This window comes from Lethenteron reissneri, chromosome 20 (genome assembly GCF_015708825.2).
Source record: "Lethenteron reissneri isolate LAM-NWPU_2019-01 chromosome 20, ASM1570882v1, whole genome shotgun sequence".
Classification (NCBI taxonomy): Eukaryota; Metazoa; Chordata; class Hyperoartia; order Petromyzontiformes; family Petromyzontidae; genus Lethenteron; species Lethenteron reissneri.
Genome location: NC_083798.1, coordinates 7,881,427 through 7,908,557, shown reverse-complemented (window position 1 = coordinate 7,908,557; position 27,131 = coordinate 7,881,427). Strand labels below are relative to the sequence as shown.

At 45.1% G+C, this 27,131-nt stretch overlaps 1 protein-coding gene across 4 annotated transcripts in view; it reads left to right on the top strand.

Moving 5' to 3' along the window:
* TAX1BP1 (Tax1 binding protein 1) overlaps nucleotides 1–19,935 on the top strand; it is a 38,887-nt gene extending 18,952 nt beyond the window's left edge. For 2 of the 4 annotated variants that reach the window (XM_061554749.1, XM_061554748.1), the window contains exons 11-20: nucleotides 659–713; nucleotides 932–1,038; nucleotides 1,850–1,975; nucleotides 2,576–2,671; nucleotides 3,292–3,384; nucleotides 5,681–5,764; nucleotides 7,230–7,313; nucleotides 10,604–10,951; nucleotides 16,897–16,949; nucleotides 17,922–19,935. In XM_061554749.1, the coding sequence (XP_061410733.1) occupies nucleotides 659–713; nucleotides 932–1,038; nucleotides 1,850–1,975; nucleotides 2,576–2,671; nucleotides 3,292–3,384; nucleotides 5,681–5,764; nucleotides 7,230–7,313; nucleotides 10,604–10,951; nucleotides 16,897–16,949; nucleotides 17,922–18,129 (1,254 nt within the window). In that variant the 3' untranslated portion in view covers nucleotides 18,130–19,935. The remainder of the gene's footprint in view (nucleotides 1–658; nucleotides 714–931; nucleotides 1,039–1,849; nucleotides 1,976–2,575; nucleotides 2,672–3,291; nucleotides 3,385–5,680; nucleotides 5,765–7,229; nucleotides 7,314–10,603; nucleotides 10,952–16,896; nucleotides 16,950–17,921) is intronic. The other 2 variants (XM_061554750.1, XM_061554751.1) reach the window with 2 other exon arrangements.
* Nucleotides 19,936–27,131: the final 7,196 nt, after the last annotated feature.

Sequence of the window (27,131 nt, the reverse complement as noted above, 5' to 3'; positions counted from 1 at the left end):
CGGGATGCTCGAGGTGGCAGTGCATGCTCCATTTGTGAAATCGAGAGCTGTTTTTTAAATCATCATGCCCACCCCCCTTACCCCTCCCCCCCATGTTTCAATGAATGGTCACGATTTGGGGCGGCGATTTTGTTCAAGAATCACATTTATTTTTTATTTTTCATGAGGGTGACAATAGCGGTCTCTAGTGGCAGAGAATCACATGAACTCCTTTACATACACGGAATACAAAATCGATAATAACTTCCTATACGTGTCATTAGATGCATGTACAGTGAGCATAAGCATTCATGTAAATTGATAAAGATATTTGTCGTTAAAGCCTACATTTTAGCCCTTGGTAAATAAGAGGAGGGACCAATTTTGTTTAACAGTTTTGACTAAAAGTTTTCTAAAAAGTAAAATACATTTTTGAGGTTGGGTGTAATCTGCTCCAGATTACACCCAACCTCAAAATGTCATTTCATGTTCACAGTCCTGTGCATTTGGTCACATGAACTGTTTTTTGCTTTCACATTTGCACTAATCGATTTTAATGCCTTTCACTTGAAAGTGCTGCTCTTCCTCCTCGACTCGAAAAAAACGAAGCGGTTTATTGTGGCCACTTGAACTGAAACGTTAACGCAAAAATTCTCCCTTCACTGCCTTGTTGCGACAGGATGAACAGGTGGAAGCGCCGGCAGTCGTTTCAATGGAAACCCAGAAGTCCCCTCGTAAGTCGAGACACATTATTCTCAAGCGCGTCATTTAAAACATTTCAGTGCCCTTGATCCTGTAAAAAGTTATCGCCGTAACTTATGTCTCTGTCGTCCGCCGGCAGAATCTACGATGGGGCGGTTGAGAGCGGAGAGAGATAAAACTCATTTCATGTGTGTTCTTTTGGCCGCCTTGCACGCATCACTATTCCCTCCCCCTCCCGTTTCCCTCTCAGCTGCGTCTGAGATGAAGGAGAACCTGGGCGGTGAGCTGTCGTCTCGGGCGATGGAGAAGCTGGCGGAAAAAACGGATAAGTGCAAGAAGTATAAGGAAATGTTCAAAGTAAGGATTGCATGCCCATCCCTCCCAGTGTGCGTTTGCTGCACAAAGTATTTTTTGTTGTTGTTGAGATAACAATTGTCGTAAAACTTGAGCCGTAATTAATTGTGCCGTTGTTCGCACGTAATTAAATGCAACACGACATAATGTGTGTACGCTGGAGAATAATGTTAGTGCTTAGATAAAAATAATAGCTTGTTCTAGCTTTGTGAAAGAATGCGGGGAAAAAAATTGGCAAGCATTTGCTTTTAAATGTGATGCATTTTTATAGATGTATAGATAGGAATTGCATTGCCTAGCAAGTGAGGTTATTACTTATATTTTTGTTTTCCCGCACGGCTGATCCCCACATAAATTTGGCAGCGATTCTTTCTCATACACCAGCTGGTTAGTTCTGGCGGCACACTCTTAAATTTCCATTCCTTCAGCTGTCATCAGTAATTGATACAAATAGCCGAGTTAACCAGCGGTGGCTCCACAAACAGCTTTTTTTTTCCCAGCCTCCTTTGGCCGTACACAACAGCTTGGGGGGGTTAAAGTGGCCAATGTTAGACCATTACTCAAATTCTCAGAGCAGGTTGCTATAATTACATATTACGTCTAATTTAAATGTATTTTATTTTCATAAAGGACACTTGCACCGTTTCATTGGGTGAATTAACGAAACAGCTGGCGCAGATTTGTCCGAGCGTCGCCAAACCCATTTTAGGAATTGCATTCTCAGAGAAAGGTGACGTGAACAAAAACTACACACACACACACAAACAAGAACCTGAACACTTGATCTCGGATTGTCGTTCGCGATGTTGCTCAGAAAGAGAAGGAGAACAGAGAGCGGCTGGAAGAGGAGCTGCAGAAGCTCCAGAGGAGCATTGAAGAGGAGAAGCGGGCCACGGAAGTGCTGTCGGATAAGCTGGCTAGAGAGCAGGCCAACATGCAGGTAACGCAGTGCTCAAGTGACTCTACAGTTTCCTTTAGTTACAAGCGAGCGAACCTACAGATTCCTGTGTAATTTGGCAGGGAAGACACCCATGTCACTTTTTTGTAGGAGACGACACATTGACAGTGCTTCATTACTGCCATCGTCATAAACGAATGCTGCCTCGTAATTGAATGCTTGAAGAGCTAATGGTTTGCCGCTAATCTCCTCTCGCATGTTGTGTTTTTTTAATCTTCACTCAGTACGCTGCATCGTCATTCGACGTGCAATTTGGATTTTGTTTTGCTGTCACCAATCCTATTCAGGCCGTTATATTCTCAGTTTCATCGTACAGTGCTCTGTCTTTTGTTGGCAGTTGAACTCGCTTGTTTGTTTTTGTTTTATTGTTTGGCTTGTTTTTTTGTGTTGCAAAAAAGGCATGCTTCCATTTATTTTCCTTTTTCATTTACAGTTTTTTTTCTGCTGTCTTTGTGCCATTTCTCATGTTTAATGCATTCTGTGTTACCTTTAACTTTACTCTGTTTATATGTCTTCTCGTAGGCTTGCCACTTTCTGGGTGCTTTCACAGTGTATGCCCATAATGGTCACTTTTTTTTTCAGGATCAGCTTTCAACAAAGGCATTGGAGCTGAAAGACGTCTGGTCGGCTCTGGAGAAGATTAAAAAGGAGAAGGAAGATCTGCTGACAAAGTTCACGGTAGTGTAAATCCCGCTCGCTAAAACTTTGCGACACGCTAGACTTGAACCATGAATGCCAGCAGCCGTGCATCGCAGGACATGCGCTTACAGCAGCCATAGTAACAAGCTTTTAGAGGAAGTAAGGCGTGCATTACACTCGAGTGGCTGCACATCCCATCTCTACGTACTCATTACCTGAGCACTTTATACTAGGCACACTGTTGACTTTGAGAAATGCTGACATGCTTAAATAAAGAAACAAACAAACAAACACAATTTCTAAACAACGTTGGAGCGGTGCCGATTTTTAGCAGTTATCTCCTGCGGCAGAGAAGCAGCATATGTACGCGTGTGTCTGTTTACTTGTTCTTGTCCCACGGCGCGGGTTCCAAGCATTGCTCACCGGTGCCGTTAGAGCACCGATACAATGCGGCAATCGTAAATTGCGTATTTTGTTTTACCAGTTCACGTGTAGCTTCAACCGCACGTCGAACCTATTTGATTTTCCTTAAGTGGGGGCCCGGGTTAGTCTAGCGATGCTTTTAGAGAGGGCACTTTTGTTGGACGGTGCGAGTGAGCTACATCGGAGGCTGTGTTCGACGTGCGTCCTAATTCTTGTCATGCGATATCAACACGCAGCACGAGAAGGAGGACAAGCAGCTTCTGGAAGAGAAGGTGATGCGGATGGAGACGTTCTTCAATGAGCAGCAGCAAACCAAACAAGAAATTTCGGTATTTCCCACAATGTAGCGTGAGAGCTGAATGGTGCACCACTCCAGAAACCTTTCCAACTTTACAACGTTGCAGTGTTTTGCCACAAAAACTTCACGTGGAGGATATTGCCTCCCTGCTTGCAAACCAGCCCGCATACAATCTGGCGCATGTGTTTTTGGTGTGCTGCGAGAAACTTCCTAACTGCTTTGCCATCCCGCTGGTGAATAATTAGATTTTGTGTTTCAATTTGTTTGCCATTTTCATGGTGGTTCACTGGCAGATGCCAGCAGCATGCTGCGTAATCTCTTGCTGAGTACAGCATGAATTTCTCCGCGGTTTAGCGCGCGCCTCTGGCAAGTGGCCTTCCATTTCAGCGAAGCCCAAATGTGAGCCAATCAATCAATATCTGCCGCTGACGTTTTTGCCTCGCTGCATTGTGTGCGCGGATTGGAATCCCGAGACCACTGCCGTTGCAGCATTAAACTTTGATCGTACCACACTCGTTATAATGTGAGAAAGCTTTTTTTGAAATATACTCGAGGGGTGGGGGTTGGGAAGGAGTAAAGATTTGCAAATTACAGTTTTGAAATCTTAAATATATTTACAATGCGACTGTATGCTATTGCTCTGAAGTGTTTTTGCCCGGGTGAATGTCTTTAAGCTTAAGAGTAGGATTTCCAGTACCCCCCCCCCAAAAATATATTTCTGGAATATGAATTTAGTCATTCAACAAATGGGGGTGGGTATTTTTGCAATATAATCGCACCATCGCACAGTGGTTCTTTACATGTCACAATTGAATGTACTGATATCTAAAAGTAAGAAAAACACTTATTGGCATCAATGTAACGATGCACCGAATAGTCAATTCAAATAGTTTCTTAAGCTCACGTTGCGTGCATTAAATTGAACGTGTAAGAATCAATTGGTTTCTGTTTATGCAAATACAATTTATACGCCGTCTCATTCATGCTCATGGAGCCAACCAAACGGTACAAATCATATGAAAAAACTGAGAAACATCACAAGTTTGGCGGTACAACAATCCTCCTCTCGAATCGTGACCCTAGATTGTGACAATTTTTCAAATTGCAAGGAGGGGGTGAATCTTGATGCGACAAGCGCTTCCCTCGTTGGTTAACACTCGCGCAAAACATGCGCGTGGATAAACAGACCCGCGCACAGCTGGGGTAGCGTTAAGGAGGCCTGGGGCCCGGGTGTGAGCTGCGGAGGGGGGGGACCCCTTGTGCTGTGTATCACAGCGAAGCAGATGGCTGGCTGGCCCCGTGCTATGAAATGTGCCCGAGCCTCGGCGCACCCCAGGGGCGCTACTCCAGGGTAAATCCGTGGTGTGCAGCTGCGTTACCGTCTGCATTGCACCCTCGGCGTCTATTCATTAATCCCCGATCAACACAAACCTCGTACTCACTTTGCCGGCTATTAATGGACACCGCTGGCTGTTGGATTGAAATGTTTCATGCTCAGAGAGTTTAATTAAAAGGGAAATGGCAGTTTAATTGCATAAGCTACATGTGGCTGATAATGTGCAGTCTTTGCCCTTTAATCTTTGAACAGCATGCATTAAACATTCAAAACATTTAAACTTGAGAATATACGCTTCACCCCTTCATGCAGTTTTAATCTTGTTGATGAAATTTCCATGAATCTTAGAATATGAACATGATCTTTGTGTTAATTGACATATCAGGATACATCAATTCAGCTAGTCAGTTTGCCATGTGCTTTGCATACACTAAATGTTCAACAATTTTCATAACAAAGTATACATTTACCGTGACAGCTAAATTGTAACGGAATTCGTATGCATTAATTTGACAATGCACTGCATCTCAAGACACAGTTATATCAATAATGATAATGGTGTCATTTTGAAATCCACTCAGTGCACAGACTGCACGCAGTTACATTTAATAACTAACCAAAAACATTTTAAGTCACCACTACATCTCGCCTGGTATGGATTTAACACTTCCCACCATCCATGACGCAATGAATTTGCATGCTTTGGAGGTCACGATTTGAGGGTCACGATTCGATCCACAGATCAATTCTTTATTGTCATTGTGGTGCAATGGAATCCATAATGGCTTCATGCTTTCTGCAAGTAACTGTATGCAACAAACGGTAACGGAAGAGAAAGTAGTTATTGGATGCACGATTATTCACTGTGGATGTCTTGAGCGTAACAAATCATTTTAAATTGATTGATGTTTATGTTCCTGACCATTATTGACAACAACGTCAGGTGTGTGTACAAGGTGCATTTTTTTTTCTTGTGCGATGTTGCACACAGAGGCAGCAGCAGGAGAAAGATTTTGCAATCTACGAGCTGCAAAATACACTTAAAGAATTAACGGATGAAATAGATGCGCATAAGGTAAGGGCTATGCTGAGCAATGAGGATGGCACTTAACTTTACATTACACATTATCTCCACGATGAACAGTGATTTATACACGTGATTCTCACTTATGTTATTGTAGTGATATCCCTGAAAGATGTTGGTGGAACCAATTACAAAATGTGTGTTTACAATATGTTGAGATATTTACTGAATGTGAACAACTTATACGTCGAAAGCAGCTTTCGATGTTGCCACACGGTACATTAACATATGCATAACTTATTTCGCACCGTACGTAGCCAACTGCTCATTGGAGGTATGGGAAAAGGGGCAATTTACTGAACACAATGTTAAAGTGTGGCCGGGTAGTGTTTAACATGCCAAAGTTTCTTAACGACGTCCTATTCTGATATGCGGCAAGAGGCACTGCTGCTGGGATACCACATGATTTGTGTAGCAGCAGAGTGCTCTGCTATAATGCATGAGCTCAGAATTTAACAATTGCATAACCCACATTCTTACACTGGCCTCTGGCTGTCCCTGCAATTATTTAAATGGCCATGTTATATAAAAGGTCTTCAAATAAGATGTCCATGATACATATTGAATTACATCTCCACTTTGCCGGCGATTAATGGACACCGCTGGCTGTTGGATTGAAATGTTTCATGCTCGGAGAGAGTTTAATTAAAAGCGAAATGACAGTTTAATTGCACTAGCTACATGTAGCGGGATAATGTGCAGTGTTTGCCCCTTTAATCTTCGAACAGCTTGCATTACAAATACGAAAACATTTAAACTTGAGAATCCCCACATTGCCCTTTTGTATAGTTTTGATCTTTGTTGCTGCCACAAATTATAGAATATGAATATGATCTTCATGTTATTGACTAATATTTCAGGATGCATCGTTTGAAGCAGTCATTCTGCAATGTAATGTGCACATACTAATGTTAATAGCAACTACTGGTAACTTTAAACACCATTTTCACAATGTGTAAATGTACAAGGACACACACAAGAATGTAAGCAGAGTGGTGTTAATAATAACATGTGATTTTTTTTTTTCACGCAATGTTCACAATGTGGATTATCGGTTCAGACTGCACCCAACGAAACATTTTTGATTCGTTTGTAAGTTCAAGTCCCTAATAAATGGAAAGCAACCCCACCTTGTTAGTATGGATGTAACAATTCCCACCAGCCACGATGCAATGAATTTTCTTGATTCGGGGTCATGATTTGGGGGTCACGAATCAATTCTTTTTGTCAGTGGTGCACGTAGAATTCATAGCAGCCTCAGCATTTCTGCGAAGCGATTACATGCATTGCACGGTAAAAAATAAACCCTCGGTAGTTCTTATTGTGCACAGGATTCAATACACATATCATAACAGTAAGAATCCATTGATGTAAACATCCCCTGCTCACTTGCAGTGTAAACTAAAGGTGTGTGTGGCATATTCAAGAGGCTTTGTTTTCTTGTGAAATGTCACAGATGCAGCTGCACGAGAGAGATGGGAAAATCGATGAGCTGGTGGCCACAGTCACAGACTTGAAGCTTGTAAGAGAAGAGTATCTGGTAAGGGAGATGCGGAGCAACGGTCATGGCATTGTGCCTTTAAAATATAAATGACGTTCATGATAAACGTATTAGATGCACACAAACGATTCTTATTTATTGTTATGACAACCCCGGTAGGTGTTGTATGTATGTAGACGGAACTTCTTTCGCACCGTACGTAACCAACTGCTAATCGGAGATGCGGGGAAATAACAACAAACTAAATATTAAAAAGCAGTTCTCAAGAAGATAGTTTAACGAGCCTTTTGTCCGTCCAAGGACGGGTGTATTGCAGTAAATCTGAAACATGCAAGCGAAAAGCAGATGGCGACGTGATATTGCATTGATGCGTGTGCAAGTTGTAAGGGCTCGGTGACACAGACCTATTTTATTTTAAGATTATAATCCCTTGTTCATCATGACGTCCTTTTTACTTTGATGTCTCAATAGCGTTACGGAGATTGCGTGACGTGAGGGTTCTGCCTTTGTAGTGAGGGTTGTAAGTTGACGCCGGGGAGGGGGGAGGAGGCGCCTCACCATGGAGTGCCATCAGTAGCTAATTTTTATGAATGGGGGTGGGGGGGTGTCCATTTGGAGGACGTCACCTTAATCATTATGAATAAAGGGGGGCTGTTCGATGTGGAGTGACGTCACCTGTTCATGATTATTAATGAGGGGGGGTCCATTTGGAGGATGTCACCTGCTCATGAATATTAATGAGGAGGGGCTGGTCGATGTGGAGTGACGTCACGACCTTTAAGGACAGACATTCTTGGGCGATTATAGTCGGTATACTAAATTGGTCCTTGGCTCAAATTAGTTGCTGCTCTATAGTAGGTGGTGTTCAGGTATTTAATGTAGATTAAAACAAACTTCTACATCAAATCTAAGGTGCTGCCGCAGTGAACCTACCCGTAGAATTAGAAAAGTTGTACATTCAAATGTGGCCAGTAGAGTTTATCATACACAATGTCTGAATGACGGCATGTTGCGATGTGGCGATGAGGCACTGCTGCTGGGTTAGGGTTGGACTAAAATATTGCATAGCCCTCAGTTTCTCTGGCCTCTGGCTCAACCCGTACACTATTTAAAGAGCAATTTTTAAATAACATATTTAGTACAAAAGTGTTATCAAGAAGATTGCGTTTTTTATATGAAAATCTAAGAATAAAATGTATTCGAAAGTGGGTTAGGAATCTGCTGCTGCTGTGATATCTATAATAAAATAAGAAGTTGGGCGAGCATGCAACCTGCGCTGACAATAAATACACAGTGAGTCGGCCACGTGGAAATAAAGATGGATACATCACACGCTGAACCGCTATAAGTAAATCGTGACCAAAATATAACAAAATCACACATGCAATTTGAGTGCTGGTAATTTGTTTATGGGCCTTTTTTGCTTGTTGCAGTAATAGAGGTTACAGGATCCATTTAATGAGCACCTTTGAAGGACTTTGATAACAGAGGCAGTCAAAAAGAATAGAAAAATCCATAATGTATAACGAAGATGTATTGGGGCACGGCTCTTCCCAGGATTTCAATTTTCTTAGGCTCGCATTTTGACCTTCAGACTACAGCACATCCAGCGTGACCTTAAAAATGTTTTTTTTTTTTACGATGGCCGGCAAGTGGGATAGACATTGATGAAAAGAAGTAAGAGTTTGCTGCTTGCGAGTGATGTGGGCCTGTCATCGTGGAGGAAGCTGTCACGGGTCACACTCTGGCGGCGGCTGGGTCCGCACGCACGCCGCCTGCAATTTGTGTCGCTCGTAACCTTGGCATCATAACAGAGTAATTTGTTTCTGCTGAAGCTTGCAGTCTTTGGCGACGCGGGGCCGGTGCTGCGAATTTGCCACGTCAATAAGAGTCGCCGGTATTTATTCCCGTCGCGTGGAACGTTGGCCGTCGTTTCGCTGGGCCCGGATGCACATTGTGTCGCGTGCGCTGTGAATTCAATCGACTCCCACTAATCTGCAAGTGTGTGTCATCCAGAAAGCGTTCTCGTTTGCGTGAAGTAACTTTCCTTCCCCCCCTCCCCCATCCTCTTGAAACAAACCTAGCGTTAGCGACGGCTGTATGGGCAGTCACGATATTTCACCTTGCTACAGATTGGTACGAGACTTGTAACGATGGATTAGTACGTTCGTCAAATTCGATTCTTACGCTCGCAATACACGCATTGAAATCGTGCACGTGGGAATGGATTCTTTATGCAAATAATCAGCAAATGATATGATCATGTTACATTGGCTAATGGAGCAAGATAAAAATGTACAAATGAGACTGATAAAACGAGAAATAATAGAAAATGATGGCAAAGAATCGACTCTTCATCGGTTTGCAAATGCCATGGCCTGTTGAGAGAATAAAAATACCATGTTTGTTGACCACACTGCACACTGACTGTCACCTGCTATGAAAAACATTACAATGCGTCCTTTGCTCTGGGGAGACCCAGTGGCATAACTTAGACGTAGGCCCAATTTCTTCTCTTGAACTGGAGCCCGTGCCCACCACACTCTGCCACTGGGTACACTATCTGCAACGCTAGGTGCTTTCTTCCAGCCGTCAAATAATTTAATAATTCGATAAAATATGTGGACAAACTCATCAACACTTTCCTCCCTCGAGTGTTTTGCAAGTACAAAGTGCAGCAGCGTGTCGCGAGCCATCCGCTGGCTTGCTCCGCATCGTGTTTACAAGCATTTAAATGTCACTTGACGCAGCCTTCCTTTGAATGTCGATTGTTTTTTTTTGTCGGCTGGGATTTTTTTGCTCATCCAAGAAGGATATTGCTCTCGATTGATTCTGATTATTGGGAGTCTGCTGTATTGCTATCAGGTGTTGTTAACACATTTAAAAATGGAGATGCAACTGAAAACATGAACAAAACCATGTTTTCCATCGCCATTTAAAACCAGGCTGCAAGTCATGAGCTGTCCTGCCCGAGTTTAACTTCCATTGTGAGAACAAAACTCTTTTGAAAATCATTCTATAGCACCCTAGTGATGGACTGGATTGATAAAATAAAATATGGGAGTGTTGCCATAATGCTGTCACAGTTATTTTAAAGTATTTTATTCAATTAGCGGGACTTTTAAACTCTCGTCGGTCAGCCCGGGACACGAAGCCTCAGGATATCTCTACAAGGCAACATCTGTTGCACGTTCTGACAGCAGACAGAATTACATTTAATATTCAGAAAGAAAATCTTTCACCAAGTCTTTACTTCCAATTAACGTAGGGGCTTCAGCTACGAGCATGTGATCTTGTCCGTGATATGTATTGTTTTTATCCTTGTTCAGAAAAAGTTTGCATTTCTGGAAGAGAAGTGCGACACGGGGCAGGGTGGCGCTAGTGGCGGTAAGCGCAAGCTAGCAGCACATGGGTGTGCAGCAATATTTGCAAAGGACGAGCATTTTGACATTGTGTTTTCCTCTGCGCCAATGCGTTTGCAAGCTGAGAGCTTGCCATTGTGTTGGCTGTCCGGTGTGCCTGGGACGCGAGCAGTAAAGTGTTATGTCTTCTCAGGCATGCTAGGCAACTGTGGGATATGCAACCCATGGCTTCACAAGCCCGTGGTCAGCACAGGCCCCTACCCACACCATGTGGTCAAGAATCAACCATTCCGTCGAGATTACCGTAATGAGCAGGTAAAGCATTCCGAAATACTCACGAGTCGGCTTGCCTGCTGTGGAAATTATTTTATCATTTGGCCTTTTTTAATTTATAATTTTTTTTTATTTGGCACAGTAGACTTCTACTAATCTGTAGCAGATCAATTGTGGATGAGCAAATGAATTCTGGTGGAAAACGTTTACTTGTAGTAGGGCGTTTACGTGCGGCGTGGTGACAGTGTGGTGAGAACTTGCCGCTGTACGTGGCACATGTGCGGATGGATCGCAGTTGAATAGAGCGAGTGGATTGACATCACGATGCCATCGCCCTCTTTCATTGTAATTTAACAACAAAAACATCATAGACCCCATCTGGAGTGTACACCTCCGGATTAGTGGGAGTCCGCTGTTTTCATGTCCCGCAACCATTTTTCACCCCTACTTGCGTTTCCTTTTTCATATTTTACTAATTCCTTGATTGATTTATCTATAATTGTTGTCTCGTTATAGGATCCCCCATCTCATCGTGCCAAGTCGAAAGTGCCGTCGTGTTAACACGTTTACCCTGTTTACAGCTTAATTTATTTCACTTTGCTTTAATTGTGCCTAAGAAAAGAAACATTGTCCATGTTTTGTGGTCCAGTCCTGCTTAAACGTGCCATGCGATCTCTCGTGTGTACGCGCGTGCGCGCGCGCGCAAGATAATTTTCGTCAGTGTCGTCGTCTTCGTCGTTATCGCCGCTACCACTTCGCGCCTTGCCAGGGGCCTCACCGTATCGGCACGCGGGGCCGATGGGCAGAACCCGCGGCTCTAACAGCTGGCGCGAGCAGGCTGCCAGCCCGGCGTCGGCGTGAGGCCCGGCTTCCTCCAGCGGGCAGCCGTCGCCCTCCCGCGTTACAAACGACTCGCTTTGACCCTAATTGATGCCTCGCTTTAGGATCCCCTCTCATCGTGCCAAGTCCAGAGTGCCGTCGTATTAACGCTTTTTACAGCATCCCGGAGCGTCTCCCTTCCCACTGTAACGTGTCGGAAAACTCGCGAAGGATAATCTCTTTGTGTGACCAAGGCTCCTTCCGCATGCGCTACTCCGCACGCTCACTTTTGCTATTTTTTCGACTTTGCCCTTTTGCCCAAGTCATTAAAAAAAAACACAAACCGAAACGGATGTTTATGCCGATTTGCTGCGCCGGATTGAAACTCGCCATGCGTTCATTTAACGTTAGGTATGTGCACACCTTTTTGTCAGGAAAATATAAACCTAACAAATATTTGGAAGGATTATAGAATTGTTCAAATATCATACGTTGGATCTGAACGGCTTAGGATTCTTAAATATTTTTCTTATGGCTAAGCCGGTCAGCAGGGTAGAAGTGTTAAGAGAGCTCGGCGTTCTTACGTATTGACAGTCTCTGGAAGAGCTGCAGCCTGCCGCTAGCATAGTGCTCATTCACCCCGCGCGCGGCCGCCTCCCGTAATCCTGTTTGTTAAAAAGGCGCTCAGCGTAACCAGGCCCTGCCACTTAGGAACTTAGGAGAACACATTTGCAATTCAACCAGTTCTGGGAGGCTCGGAGAGCACATTCATTTCAGGCATCTTATGCTCGCTTAAAATAACAATGTAACGAAATACCGCGCGCGCTTCATTTTATCGTAATTTCGCCAAACAGGCTTCACGTTTAGGCTATTTATATGTAACAAATTGGAAATATGCTATTTTCATTTTGTCTTGCTCAAGCAAAAAAAAATGGTTCGCCGCCACATTCAGTGTTTTGGGACTTGTTGTTTTTTCCCCTCCTATTTTTTTTTTTACAAATAGCACATTAATTTAGCACGCACTCTATATTTTGCGCACAATTGTTATTTTGGAAGGGACGCCCGTCGCTGAATTATCGCAGAAAAATGTAAGTTACGTTCGTGGTCATACTCCGTTAGGCAATATGCTAATAGCGCGCTTTTTTTTTTTACACGGGCGTCTTACCCCGGAGCGCTTTGCTGTAGTGGGGGGCAGGCCTTGTTTGATGAATATCATATTTTTTATTTGATGGAGGGGCTGGCTTGAACTGCGTGGCCTCTGCCCCGGCTGTAGGATAAGGGAATGGAGCATCCCTTGCCGCTTCCTGCCCAACCCCGCTCGCTCAGTAATTGGGCTGCCAGCTCTCTCTTGCGCTAATAAGTTGTTTATTGACGTCCCTTCGGACAGGGCCCATGCCTCGTTATTTGTCTGCCGTTAGGTGGGGATTGCGCGGATTAGGGGAGAGCCGCACAGCAAGAAACGGCACTTTAAATCCTCTAAAGGGGTTGCCACATTGACTCTCTGTAATGCATTTCTGATTAATCCACATGCAGCACGCTTGTCAATAAAGATAAAGGTCGGTTTATTGCAGAGTGTGTTAATCCTCCGATATATCCTCCAGGGCTATTTTACGTCCAGCATTTTAATGTGTGATATGCTATTAGGAATACGCGTATTGGTGTCATTTATTACCCTCTGCGCTCTTGTAGAATTCTGCTATGTTTAACAGATGAGTAACGCTATTAGTTAGGAGGCATTAATTGAACCGCTGCCGATACCGTGGTGCATACATTATAAAGTTTTGCCATTGGACACAGTTAAGCTGCTTTAAATTGGTTATTTTTTTTCAGATTTTTTTTAATTTGTAGGCAATACTTGCCATCGGCCAATTCGACTACTTAAACCCCCAAAATAATGCATCCCTCATAAAATAATTGTTGCTAGTTAAGTGCCTTGCATGTTTGCATACTGTGATGTAATCGCAACAAACAATATCAGATGTAATGGTCTCATCTGCATCTGCACAGCATATATAAATAGCGTGCTGGCACATAACAGCTGTTGAAAACAGATCCAGCTGAGCATCATTTGCAGGGATGTGCTGACAGTGATCCTTGATTAAAAGAAGAAAGGGCGCTATTTATTTCTTCATTCGCCATCTGCTTGTGATATTTCTCATGTGGCTCATTTGCAAAAAAATTACAAATTACAATTACAAATTACAAAAATGAGGATGTCAGCTACAAGCATTTTGCAGGTATTGTACCGAAGCTCTCTTCGCAATCGTGTTTTTGATAGCTATTTGTTTGCCCTTGGCCTGTGTCCCCCCGCCCCTTTCAAGCCAACACTTTGTTGGTTGTGGCGGTTTAGAGTGCGGCATTGGCAGTCCAACGCCACGCTTTCAAACAGAATGGCTGGCCATCACCCGCTCCAAATCATCTACGTTTAATTGGCCCGTTTGATGGTTTACTACCGAATTGAGATTTTCCGAGCCACCCAACCCCAGAACGTCTCGCCTCTTTTTCTCTGTAGCTGCATCCGCAGTTCTTAAGTGGCACGAGAAGAGAAATGCGCTCAAATGTGTGCGCGTATGATTTGTGCCGGGGTGGGGGGGGGGGTGGAGAACGAAGAGTGGTCAGATGACAGCCCGCGTTGGGCGTCGGTGACCTAGGTGGTAGGGCGATGGAGAAGGGGGGGTTATGCTTTGGGGGGGGGGGGCGGAGAGGGTTTGCAGACAAATCGGCATGAGTGATGGCTGTCTCCTCAGCCGATGTCAGCCCGCTGCCTCGTTACGGTCAATCAGCGGTCGTTTAGAGGGGAGGGAGCATCCAGCCTGGGCCGCTGACAGCACCGGCCATGGTCCACTGGCCTCTGTCACGCGGCAGGAGAGAGACTGACGCTGAACCTGTCAGCTGGAGGCCCCCTCTCCAGCCTTCATCAATACAGCGATAACCTCCCCGTGTCTCAGGCTGGTTAGGCCTTCTGTGCTTTCCGCAGGTCATAAGAGCCTTCCCCCCCCCCCCCCCCCCCAGCGGTGAGGATTTTATGATTGGCTTTGAAATGTATTTCCTACAGAATTTTGCATCTGATGCTTTGTTGAAATTTATTTTTTCTATTAGGGGCTGCTCGCTAGCCGCGTTTAACCGAACGGATGGTGATATCGTTAATAGCAAAAACCCGGTTGCAAAATCTAAACTAGGTTGATATTTTATGCAACGTGTTGAATTGCGTTTGGAGGTAAACGAGCTTGGAGATGGCGCCGGTAATTGGGTGCTTGTGGCGTCTGTAATACGACGGTTCGCAACACACACAAAAAAACATCGCGACCCGCGAAAGTGATTTTGAAAATGTTTCCCCGACCTCGCAGTGTTGCACTGAAGCCATCATCCGTCTTATATTGTCCTGCCTACCACTGTTTGTCTTTACGGTGTCACGTGAGCTTTTTTTTCCATCGTGGGCCAGCTTGTCAGTTTAGCTATTAAGAATTCGATTCAGTAGGCATTATCACTGAGACAGCCTCCTTGACTGCACATTGGCTGAAAGAACATTTCCACAGACCCCTGCTGCAAACCCTGCTCAATTCCCTATTACGGGAATCAAGTTTTGGTGAGCGGCAGTGAAGAGCAGTTCATCTGGAAGTAAAGTGATCCCTGGCGTGCCGTTTAGGCTCTCGTGACAGATTACTTTCTTGCCTAAGTGTCCTCCCGTAAGTGAAAGATCAACAGCAAGACTCTTATCCAGGGAGGGTGCGATCTTCAGAAGCGATGAGCGCTCTGATTACAAGGCTAAAGGATAAAAGATCCATCATGGCCCAAGGAATGGCACAGCCTCTTCGATCCGCATTGCAGAGATTGATATCCGAGATTGCTGTTTTTGTGGCAGAGAAGATGGGATTTTGGATCATACAGGCTATCAACCACCCTGATGGTTTTTATCCTCACTATGTGTCAAACAACAAAAAATAAACAGAAGCTGTTTGTGGGTAATGTGAAATGGTAGGCAGCACCCATTCTGGGAGCGAGCTTGCAGCCGTGAAAGACTCCCGAGGGACACATTCAGCCTTTAATTAGCTTTCAGTGCGAGAGTAATTGTCTCCCATCGGGGCACCTCTCTGCGCATGAACTCTGTTAGAGAAAACACCGTGTACTGCAAACGGCAACTTCCTTGTGACAAAGTGGTTTAATTATTACCTGTCTCTTTTGCATTATGGATAGCATTTATAAATTAGAAGCTATTTCTCGATCTGTTGCAGTTACGTTGATGTAAAATGCTTACAAAGAATTGTTCTGGTCTTTTTGCTTTGTCGACATTATTTTATTTCATAAGACCGTGCAGTGTTTTGTTTCGGTGGTGGTAATTTCGGTAGAATTGTGTGCTGCATGCAAATGTTATATTCGATACAGTACGGGCATCATCTCTCAATATGCGGAATGGATACATTCCTGAAAAGGTGTCCCTAAAGCTAAATTCCGTTTATCGAACACTATTTTCCCATTGGCTTCCAGATAAATAATTGTAAATGCGTTAGGATATGGAAAAAAAATCGGCCACAAGACATAATAAAATCGCACGTCAGAATGCAGCAAACCTTTTGTAAGCACATTTTATGTAAAAATCAATAAACTCATGATGAAATTATACTAATAATACCCAAAATAAGTCTCGAAATGAAAAAAACTGTACAGTACTTATTATAAACCGTGGTGATCACATTGAGTGCCATTACTATCACTGGCACTCAAGTGGCCTCTTTCCAGACATGTTGACTTACTTTTTACCGAAGCAACTACATTGAAAACGGGCGATTCCCTGCACAGTACCCTACCAGGTGTGGTCAACGCAAAGGCCCGAACCAAATTAAGCTAAGCTTGCTTGGGCTGTGGCACGAAGTCTGTGGTATCGCCCGAAAAGCATTCCTTGAAAACCACCTGGAGGACAAATGGATTGTGTACCCCCCCCCCTAAAAAATATATATGTAAAGATAAAAAATTCCGTAAATGTTTATTTTAACGTATCGTATATGGAATTAGTTCTCTAATTTGTAAGTAACGTGATTGCGAAATTCCATATATTGAGTTGCCATAATAATGAACGACTTTACGTGTGCATCACTTCTGGGAATCACAATTCTTTATTGAGGTGTTGCATAAGCTGGGCTTTAAATGTTCGTCTGTGTGGCACCCTTCAGAATGTTGACGGAAATCAACTACAGCAGGAGCCGGAACCCCTTTCATTCGAAACGTAAGTGGTGATTTTTAAAAAATTACTTATACACAGAAGTATTGTAACATCCGGTTACAGGACAGTGTCTATAAAGCCTTGATGGATTTAGTATGTTCTCTCACCGTTCTGCATGGGTTCTCCGGTTTCCTCCCATGGCAATTTTTTTAATGTGTTGGCCAAACATCCCAATACTGCAGGACCCCCCCCCACTGGAAAACGGAGTATTTGAATTCTGAGGCTTTCCTGGGTATAAAAGAGTAATGACAGATATAATTGTAATAAAACTGTTCACACTGAACCAGTCATTTAGGAATCGACCAAACATGTTATTTTGTGATCATCCAGTTTTATAGACAATTAATTACATGATGAAGTGTACTTTTAGGTAATGTCTAATGATGTTAATCATCAGTCTTCATTTACACAATGTTAAAAAATATATATAGGTGGCTGACGTTTATTGCAATGACCCTTTCGAGCAGATGAACAGGGCAGAGATTATGGACATCTATACTGTTACACCACCCCAAGTGCAGTCACATTGTGTTTTTTCTGTGACAATGAATGTATACAGTTGTGTAATTGTCATGCAAAATATATTGTCTTTGACAAAGTCGTGGAGGATGCACACGATGCCATCAGATCTCGGAAACTAACTCGGGTTGAGCATCGATAGTGCTTGGATGGGCGACCTCCACCATGCATCTCAGGCTGGCGAGGGTCATGTGGTGCGCAGTCTGGCAAAATACATTGTGGAACTGTACTTCTGTGCTCCCACATTCTCCCTGTCTTCACCAGTCCACACTAACATGCTCGGTAAAGGTATGATTAAAACAACCCCCCCCTCCATAATTCGCAACGCACGAGGGGATGCCATCCAACAATGAGTCGAAAAAAAGCTCTGCACTTGGACAAATATTGCCAATTCTTTTGCGTTCTCACCTGTGCCCTGCTGTGGCCTCGTGTGTGTATGTGTGCGCTGGTGTGCAGGATGAGAAAGCGTTGTCCTATCTGCGAAATCAACTTCCCACCAGACTACAACCAGGGGGACTTTGAAGAGCACGTGCAGAGCCACTGGAAGGAGTGCCCCTTGTGCAAGAACCAGTATCCACCAGACATGGATCAGCAGAAGTTTGAGGAGCACGTCCAGAGCCACTTGGATGGCGGGCGTGTGCACCCAGATGATACCATATTTTAAGAGCTATGGAGCAATTTCAGACATAGTCTCTGACCTCTCTACGTCTTACGAATCCATTAGCCCATATTCTGAATGAGTTTTTCCTTTTTAGATATTCCTATAATAACCCCTAAATAGGTCTCTGCTCTGCCATAGAATATCTGGCTTATGTAGGCGTGCCTGATGATACGGAGTGGTTTTAACGAGGCCACCTTGGCATTGAACCTGCATAAGATTTCCACAGCCTTTGCACAGCCACACGTATATGTACACACACAGCCGAAGTGTCACAGACACTTCCAATGTCACCAACTTGAGAGTTGTTAAAAAGTAGACATCACCAACCGACGGGCGTAGTCAGCGATGCCTTAGCCGCACATTTTATCTTGTGCTGAGAAACTAGCCAAGTAATTTTTTTGCTCGGAATATACGACAACCAATAAACACGTACACAAATATTTTCCTACAATCACAGGTATGTTTCCTATATTGTTAACAGCTTTCCAAATGAAATATAGAATTACTACGGATCATAAAACTAATCTGTACATTTCTCAAATAATACTATATCATGCGCAACAAAAACTATGAAAATGCTTTCGCACTTCCTGCACGTGAACGGGGAAATGCTTCCGTGCGGCATTATCGGCGTTATCAGTCATCCCACAGCTCAATGAACGCCTGCCCAAATCGTCACCATCGCGGTTGCGATTCAATTATCCATAAAGCTTCCTGCGCAAGAGCCAATCTCACCACTTCATGTCCACGGTGGACGTGCGCTTGGAGCGCGTTGTTCGGTTTGACTGCCGCTCTGCCGCCTTCCTTGATCATTGGACATTGTCACGCCGTCAGCTGTGTGTCCTGTCCAAGCCCGCTTAGCTTCCTTTCAAATGTGATGTTCATTTCCTGTGCATGTTCTATGATCGAGGTGTTCACCTTTAAGGTGTTCTCCTTTAAGGTGTTCTCCTTTTCAGAGTTTATTTCGAAGTGTGCAAACCTCTCCATGCTTGTTTTGTGCGTTCTTAAGAATTTTGTTCCAGTCTCTTGAGTCGGTGACCATTTTGAAGATCCATATTGTCACGGCGAGAAACATACAATGATTAATATAAAATAGAAAATACAATTAAAATAATTCTAGATTTGAAGTTTTCGTGACTGCAAGGATTCATACTCTTTGTTTTTTTCGGTAAAGTCACGTAGGTAAAAAATGTAATTAAAAAACAACTAAATTAAATCACGACGTTTCGGAGGCAACACAAGCTTCTGTCTTCAATTAAAATACATTTTTTTTATTTTCTGTCTGTGACTTTACCGAAAGAACCAATAATATAAATTCCTGCAGTCACAAATTTATAAGTAAACATTTACACAATTATTAATTTCCACTTATATTCCACATATTTTTTTCTTTGGTATCCTATTCATTTTGTGACATGTTGGTTAATCACATCGGTTCACCTTTCGATAATTCCCACGTATTTGTGCCGTTAAGTAGGTGAGCAATTTGTTTGTTAACCATTGCCTGTGATTATTCTGGTAATATAGCTAAGCTTTGCAATTAGACCTCTGAGACAAATCAAAAGCTGGGGACTTTTATGTAGCAATTCGCATATATGTTGAATCTGCACGGGGTAAGTTGATCAACATCGTATATACAAGTTTGTTAACGTGGTTAAATCAACAATGGGTTTTGTTTATCGTTGGTTCAATATACGAGTTTCCATCTTTCGCGTGGTTTAAAACTCACACTATTTACCATGTTTGTTTCGTCACTTTAAATCATAACCAAATGTAACAACAAAAATAATAAACGACATTGACAAGATACATCCTGTGACTTTGCCTTGAACATTTCATATTCATATAAAAGAAAAAAATCCACAGCTTGGTATAATTATTCACCAAACACCAGAATTCAATCTTATGCAAATATCCGCAGCCCTATTATTGTCATCCACAGGTACAAAACCCCCGGTACATTCTGCTCGTTTTGAATATAGATGCGAAACTAATTTACAAGGCCACATGCACTTTAGGGTAATACGCAGTTTCTGATATTGTTCATTAGCCTCTTGCAATTGTCGTCCAGTCTTTTTCCCACACCACCACGAGCAGCCACCCCACCCGCACCCCACACAATCTCCCCCCCCACACATCCTCATCCTCCTCCCCTCGCCGCTGCTCGTGCAGTCACCCGCCCGCCTCGTCTGATTGCCGAGGCGTTTGGACGCCCCTCGTTGTTGTCTGCCCGGGCTCGAGGAAGCCGCGTCCACAGAGGCGCCTGTCAGGAGCTGTCAGAGCTGATGGGCGTGCGGGGGAAATTACCAGCCCCTCTCATTTATACACGGCGCGCCTTAAACCGCCAACCTCAAAATAACACTCGCCAATCAGGTCGCTACAGCGCTACACTAAATGAGATGCTTTCGCATTTGAGGGCGCCGTGCGAGAGAGAATCTCCCTCGTCACGCTGCTCTGTAAAGCCGCCCCGTCAGTCACATTAACTAACCGCGCCAGCCTTTTATTCCTCCCCGCGCTCCTTATTGCCTTTATTATGCGAACGGCAAAAAAAAACCCGTTTGCTCCTCTTCGATTGCTGATTTATGAATTATATCTTAGCGATGTGGTATATTTTTTTTCTTTCTCTCTCTCTCTGTGTTTCGTCTGCTCATCTCGTTCGGTTCAGTCATCATTCGCGCGTGTCCGGGGGTTTGTTACTCGCTTTGTTTCGTGGGAGCGGGTGTGGAGCAAACGAGCAACGCTTTTGCCTCCGCGCGCTCCGTAAAGCAGCCGGGCCCCACTCGCTGTGGCGACGTTGCTCGCCGAACCGCGCGCGCCCTGCGATTCCTGGCCGAGGAATCCCAGGGCGCGTGAAACGTCGGAGGCGCAAGGCCCTGCAATGCCTCTGGCTCGCTCCACACCATCTGCTGGAACGGCCTCGGCCACGAGGAGCTCTCGAGAGCCCGTCGAGGATACTTTGGCCTACTCTTTCCACGATGGCCCGGACGGACGCGCGAACCGCACCACGCGTGGCAATGCCGAACGAACCACTTCCTAGATTTGAAGTTTTCGTGACTGCAAGGATCCATACTCTGTAGGCTTTTTTCGGTAAAGTCACGTAGGTGAAAGCAAAATAAAATAAAAATACATTATTTATTTTGTTTTCACCTACGTGACTTTACCGAAAAAGCCAAAGAGGATGAACCACCCACCTCCTGCGCGCGAAATATCTCCAACGCTCAAGGAACTCGAGCGGCAATACAACGGCGGAGAATATCGCCCCGGTGATTGAATGCTTCATCGGGCAAGGGTGTTTTTTGGTGCCATCACGCACGACGCACGGCACTCGCAACCCCGCTGTGCTACGGGGTGGCCAGCAGATGGCAGCACGGAAAATCGGTGCGCTAACCCATCTGGTCCAGACTCGGCAGTCACGACAATGTTTCGTTAAGCCCTCGTTGATCGCGGTAAACGCGTGCCTCAAAAGTGCCGCGTCAAGCAAGGGATTTACCGAGTTACTGAACCGCGTGTGCACTGTTAACTCGGCCTGCAGTCGTCCCACGGCGGATCGCAGAACCGAGATGACGATACGCCGACGCGCACTCTTTGATTCCGTGGACTGGATCGCTGTGCCACTCTCAGCCTCGCGACTCAAGAGAGTCGTTTGTCACCGACCGCTCAGAAACCGCCTTATGATGTCGCGCGTTCCGCGTTCTTCGAAAAGTATTCCCCCCAAATATAACAACCCTGTTGTCGCGACAACGCGTGTAAAAACAAAAAACCTGCTACGCACGGACTCGCCACATATATATAAACAGTATCCATAATACTCTTTGGTTCTTTCGGTAAAGTCACGTCGGTATAATTTTTTAAATAATAAATGACGACGTTTCGATCGCAACACAAGCAATCGTCATCAGGTAGAAAGATACAGCCGTAGAACTGCTTGTTCAGCTTGTTGAGCAGTTATACGGCTGTATCTTTCTACCTGATGACGATTGCCCAATGATGCTGGTTGCAATTACCAGCTAAACGTCGTACTCAAATTGTAAATATTGTGGCTTCAACACACCGGTGGGCTAAAGCAGTGAACTATTTGTCTTTGTCAACGTGACACATTTTTACTGATTGGCCGTGTCGGGTGGTGGAGGGTTACGACACATTTATAAATAAACGCGATCTAAACCCAAAAACGTTGATTATGAATAACATTGGTCGCGAAAGCCTACGTGTTAAACTGCTTGGGTTGCGATCGAAACGTCGTATTTTATTATTAAAACATTTATACCTACGTGACTTTATCGAAATAACCAAAGAGTATGGATTCCTGCAGTCACGAAAACGTCAAATCAAGTATACATGATGAGTGGTGTTTATGGGATTGGCCCTTCTTCGTAGCAGTGAAGAAGATCCATTGCTCAAATAGTCACCGATTCTTTTCTTTCTCTTCAGTGCAGTGTTGTTGACGAGTCGGTTTAGTTTCTGTCCGCGTATATGCACCAGCACGATATAGCAATATTGTTATACGGAGCGTTGAGTATTATCCCCTCCGACGCAAGGTGCGATTTTTCTTCTCTCCGCATACGCCAATTTCCCTCCGACCATACAAAAAACTCAATTCAAAGCAATTGCCCTGACATCCAAAATCAGGACCCTCTTGAAAAAAGGGATCTTGAGACTCGGTAATATTTTTGGTCGACAAATAGATGGAATCGTATTGTTAAATAGCTAACCGTTATTAGCATAACCGTATCCCTTGTACAACCCCCCCACCTTAACCCACTCGCGAGCCCCTTTTGTAATTCTGTCACCCTGTCCTAAATCCTTATCCGGTAATATTCACACTCCATGCCTCATAATCCTCTGACCTGTGACATCCTTGGCAAGTGTAGGCCATTGTGCCGGGTTGCAGCCCAAACTCCCAGAAATGTTTAATTATCCACAGCTAATTTATGTAATTATAATAAGTGTCTTCACTTAATTAGGCACTCCACATTCATCTTGTTAAAAGGGATCATCTCAGCAGACAGATCACCCGAGAATGAATCTCAACGGGCTCTCATTTGCCAAGTATTAAAGGCGCCCTGATGCGCTTCATTGAACAAATAAATGTAATATTAGGTGGAACAATTCCCCATCCACCGCGCTAGCAATTCGATTAATGGTCAACATTCAGAATCACGATTAGATTAAGGATAGATTCTTCTTGTTTTTATGAATATAGGTGAATGCAGCGGCCACTCTTGACTACACAGGCGCATCTGAATCCATGACAACATGACGCACACGAGTTGATATGATGCTTGTATTGTGAGATTAAGAATCAACAATACATTGACGAATTGATGATGCATAAGCGCAATGTTGTATATATTGAGTGAGAAATGGCACCTGCTGAGATGTTTATGTTTTGACAAGCCGTACACCTAATCTCTAATGGATTATAGAACATACGCAGATTAAAGACATAATTTTGAATGTTAAGAAAAGTGAGTGGGCTTGTGCATATCACGTCGCCTATTATTATTATTTGTACTCTTAGTTCTTTCGGTAAAGTCACGTAGGTAAAAAATGAAATTAAAATTAATAAAAATAAAACAATAAAAAAGAAAAAATCACGACGTTTCGTGACTTTACCGAAAGAACTAAGAGTATGAATCCTTGCAGTCACGAAAGATTCAAATCTAGAATTATTATTTGTGCTTGTCCACCACTGCAACGGAGTGCCAGACAAACAAGGGCACACGTAGCCCGCGAGGACAGCCACCGCAGAGACGGAACAATGAGATCAGCTCGCAGGCGTCGGGTTGCGGGGGAGGATCGGTGAGATGGCTCGCTACATCGCACGACCACGAGATAAAACAACATCTCGCAAGGATGCCTTCATCCGGCAGTGGCTAGATCATGGCTGACGACGACGATGAAGAAGAATGTCGTGAGAATCGACGCCGTTCTGCCGCGGGTTATCTGTGCGGACAGATGTGCCCGTCCTCTTCACGGTTAGGGCACGCGGAGGGCTGCATCATCCAACATTCACGAGGCGTTTCCGCCACACGGGGAGGGGGGGGGCATAACCCCGTGCCCGCTTAGCCCCTGCTTGGCGCGGGCATTGAGAGGACCGGTGGTGAGTGGAGGAGTTGGGGGTGGAGGGATGGGGGTGGTGGGGGGGGTGGCAAGGCTCCGAGCAGAGTGGACAGCGCAGATGGTTCGCCTCCAAATCCCGGCCGTGGGGAACTCACAGAAGGAAAAGTGCTGATGTGTTTGACAGGTCTCCCAGCCTCCTCAGACTGCCTCCGTCCCACCAGCCCCCTCCTTTCGCTCTCCCTCTCTCCCTCCCCTGTCTCTCTCACTCTCTCCCTCTCTCTCACTCTCTCTCCCCCCTCGCCCTAACCCTCTGCTGGCCGCAAGGTCGGAATACAGATAAGAGCTCCAGTCCCACAGCGAACGGGATTGCAAATAACGCATCAATACCCGCAATCATGCTCTTCCCGACAAGAAGCAGCAGCAGCAGCAACAGCGGAGTCCCACTCACAGCTGCGCACGCTCGCAGCCACTGACGCGAACCGTTTCTTCTCTTTCCCCTTCGCATGCGCGCGAGGGTTTTCTCCGGGAATTCCAAGATTCGTGCTACTTTACACAATGATGTTTTTTTTGTTGTTCGCTCGTTTTGTTTTAATCTATCAAAATGTAGTGGCCTAAAGTTCACGTTTGTTTGTTCAACCAGGTGTGAACTCCATGGAGCAGGATTGGTCTGACTGACCAGAGTGTGACCCGGGTTACAAAACTAATACAACGCAATGTAATAATAATAATAAAAAACCGGAAGACAACCAACAAGCCCAGGTGTAATCCTCCCCGTGAAGAGAGACTCACAATGTGCACACTGTGTTGGTGACATTGTTGTGTTGCCAGTGGTGTACAATCATAGATTAATAATAATAATACGTGACGTTTTTGGAGGCAATGGCTCTTCATCGCAGCACATAAATCATGAATCATTGATGTGCCCTGTAGAAGGGCCAGTGTTATTGACGAATGTGTTGAGGTTTCCAAGGATGTACAGGGAGGGCGCCAGTGTAGATGGGCTTTAAGTTGGGTTGAGATGGGTAGATTGCCAATAAGGCCTCTTAAGACTATCGAGGGGCTACAGCATACGACCTGCCCCCCCCCCCCACACCGCAACTTTCAAAAGTTAGGGGTGGTGGGGGCGGTAGCAGATACACCCCTACCTCTTGTTTCTATATCAACGCAACACACACAAAGATAGACACAGAGACACAAAGGGAGACAAGCACAGAGAAAGAGAGAGACGCTAAGAAGGACACCCACCACCGATTCGCACGGTTTGCTATGTACGGTGCTAAAGAAGTTCGACATTGTGTCTCTGCGATGCAGAGACACAATATCTAAAATGGACACAGAGACACCGACAGAAACAGATAAATGCAATCTCGTGTGGGAGCCCTCTGAACTTTTCAGAAAACTCCACGGTTTCCAGAGCGCATGCAGCAACTGCGGTCAGAATGTGGCCTTATACATCCTCATTAAAACCGATATAGCAATAAGTAAAATGCGTCATCAATATTATTTAAAAACACAATTCGCACAAATAGATGTCATGTAATTAGAAGATTCTTTCACGCTGAAATCAGTCCAATAATGATCAGGGACATACAGGAGGGCTTAATTTCAGCCTGGTCTCCGATCCGGCACACCACATCCAGTACACATCTCGCTATGGCTGTGGATACGAGTCACGCGCCTACTCCACTATTTTACTGAGGTAGGAATCCCTGCAGGGGCCGGGGGCTGTGGAATTTATGTATTTCACAAACGTGATGGAGTCGACAAGCAAAACACGTGCTCGTAGCACGCACCGAGAAACACGCGCTCCAGCCAGGGCAGCGGGGGGGGGTCAGATTTACAACCATAAAGGCAAATCAGGTTTGATTTTTTTTACAGCGGTCCATAAACCCACTCTTTAAATCCTCACCATTCCTTCCTCCTCTTGACGCCATAAATACCAGCGGCCGCAGCCAATCCCACCCAGGGCTCCCGAGTCGTCGCCGCCGCGGCTACGAAGCGACGACACCCACCGACGGTGGAGCGGAGACATTCGGTCCGTAATGCCACCACGGGCCCCGCGTGAATCGCGATCATAAAACGACTGTTATAAGCGCCACGAAGTGCTTCACAATCGTGACGTCTCCACCTCCCTCGCCACGCCGCAATGTGTTTTATGTACGTATGTTTAACTTCTTTCGCACCGTACGTAGCCAACCGTGCTCATCGGAGGTGCGGGGGAAGGACAAACGAAACGCAACAAAGCAATCGCGCTGCTGAACAGCGCTCCGTTGCGTTGTCGGTTTGTACCGCGTGGTGTTCTGCAAGTTGCCTGCCCCGACGTTTCGCTCCGCGTGCTTCTTCAGCTTGCGGGGAGCTAACATCTCTGCCAATTCCGTGCTCCCACAATTACATGCTCCCGTCATTGCTCGCGGAATGGGTCCCCACGAGTCGGAACCAGACGATGAGAGATTGCTTGATAGAGGTTGGGAGTGCCCGCACCTTACCCCACCGCACGCGACCCTGCCGACCGACCAACTGCAACCCATTTATACTCCTCGGTGGACAGAGATCGCGGTGGGAGTGATGGGTGGTGGTTGGTGGCGGGACGGGACGGGGGGGGGGGTTGAAGGAACGCCACTAATTGTTGCAAACGCCGCACCGGGAGATCGAACCGAACCTCTGGATCACAGCAGCTAAAAAGCCCTCGCACAGCCACCACAGCCACCCCCGTACGTGCGTGATAATGCTCCCCCCCCCTCTTCTCAATTCGTGTGTTGTAAAATGTGGGGGAGGGGGGGGTGGCGGCGGGGGGGGGGGGGCCTGGGGGGTAGTCGTTTTGAACACACGCTAGTGAACACACGACATCACGGATGAGACATCGTGATAAATTCTGCCCCATATATCAGATCAGGGCTTTGTCCCGGCATAAATATCCATCCCTTGTCAAGTCAGACTGCGAA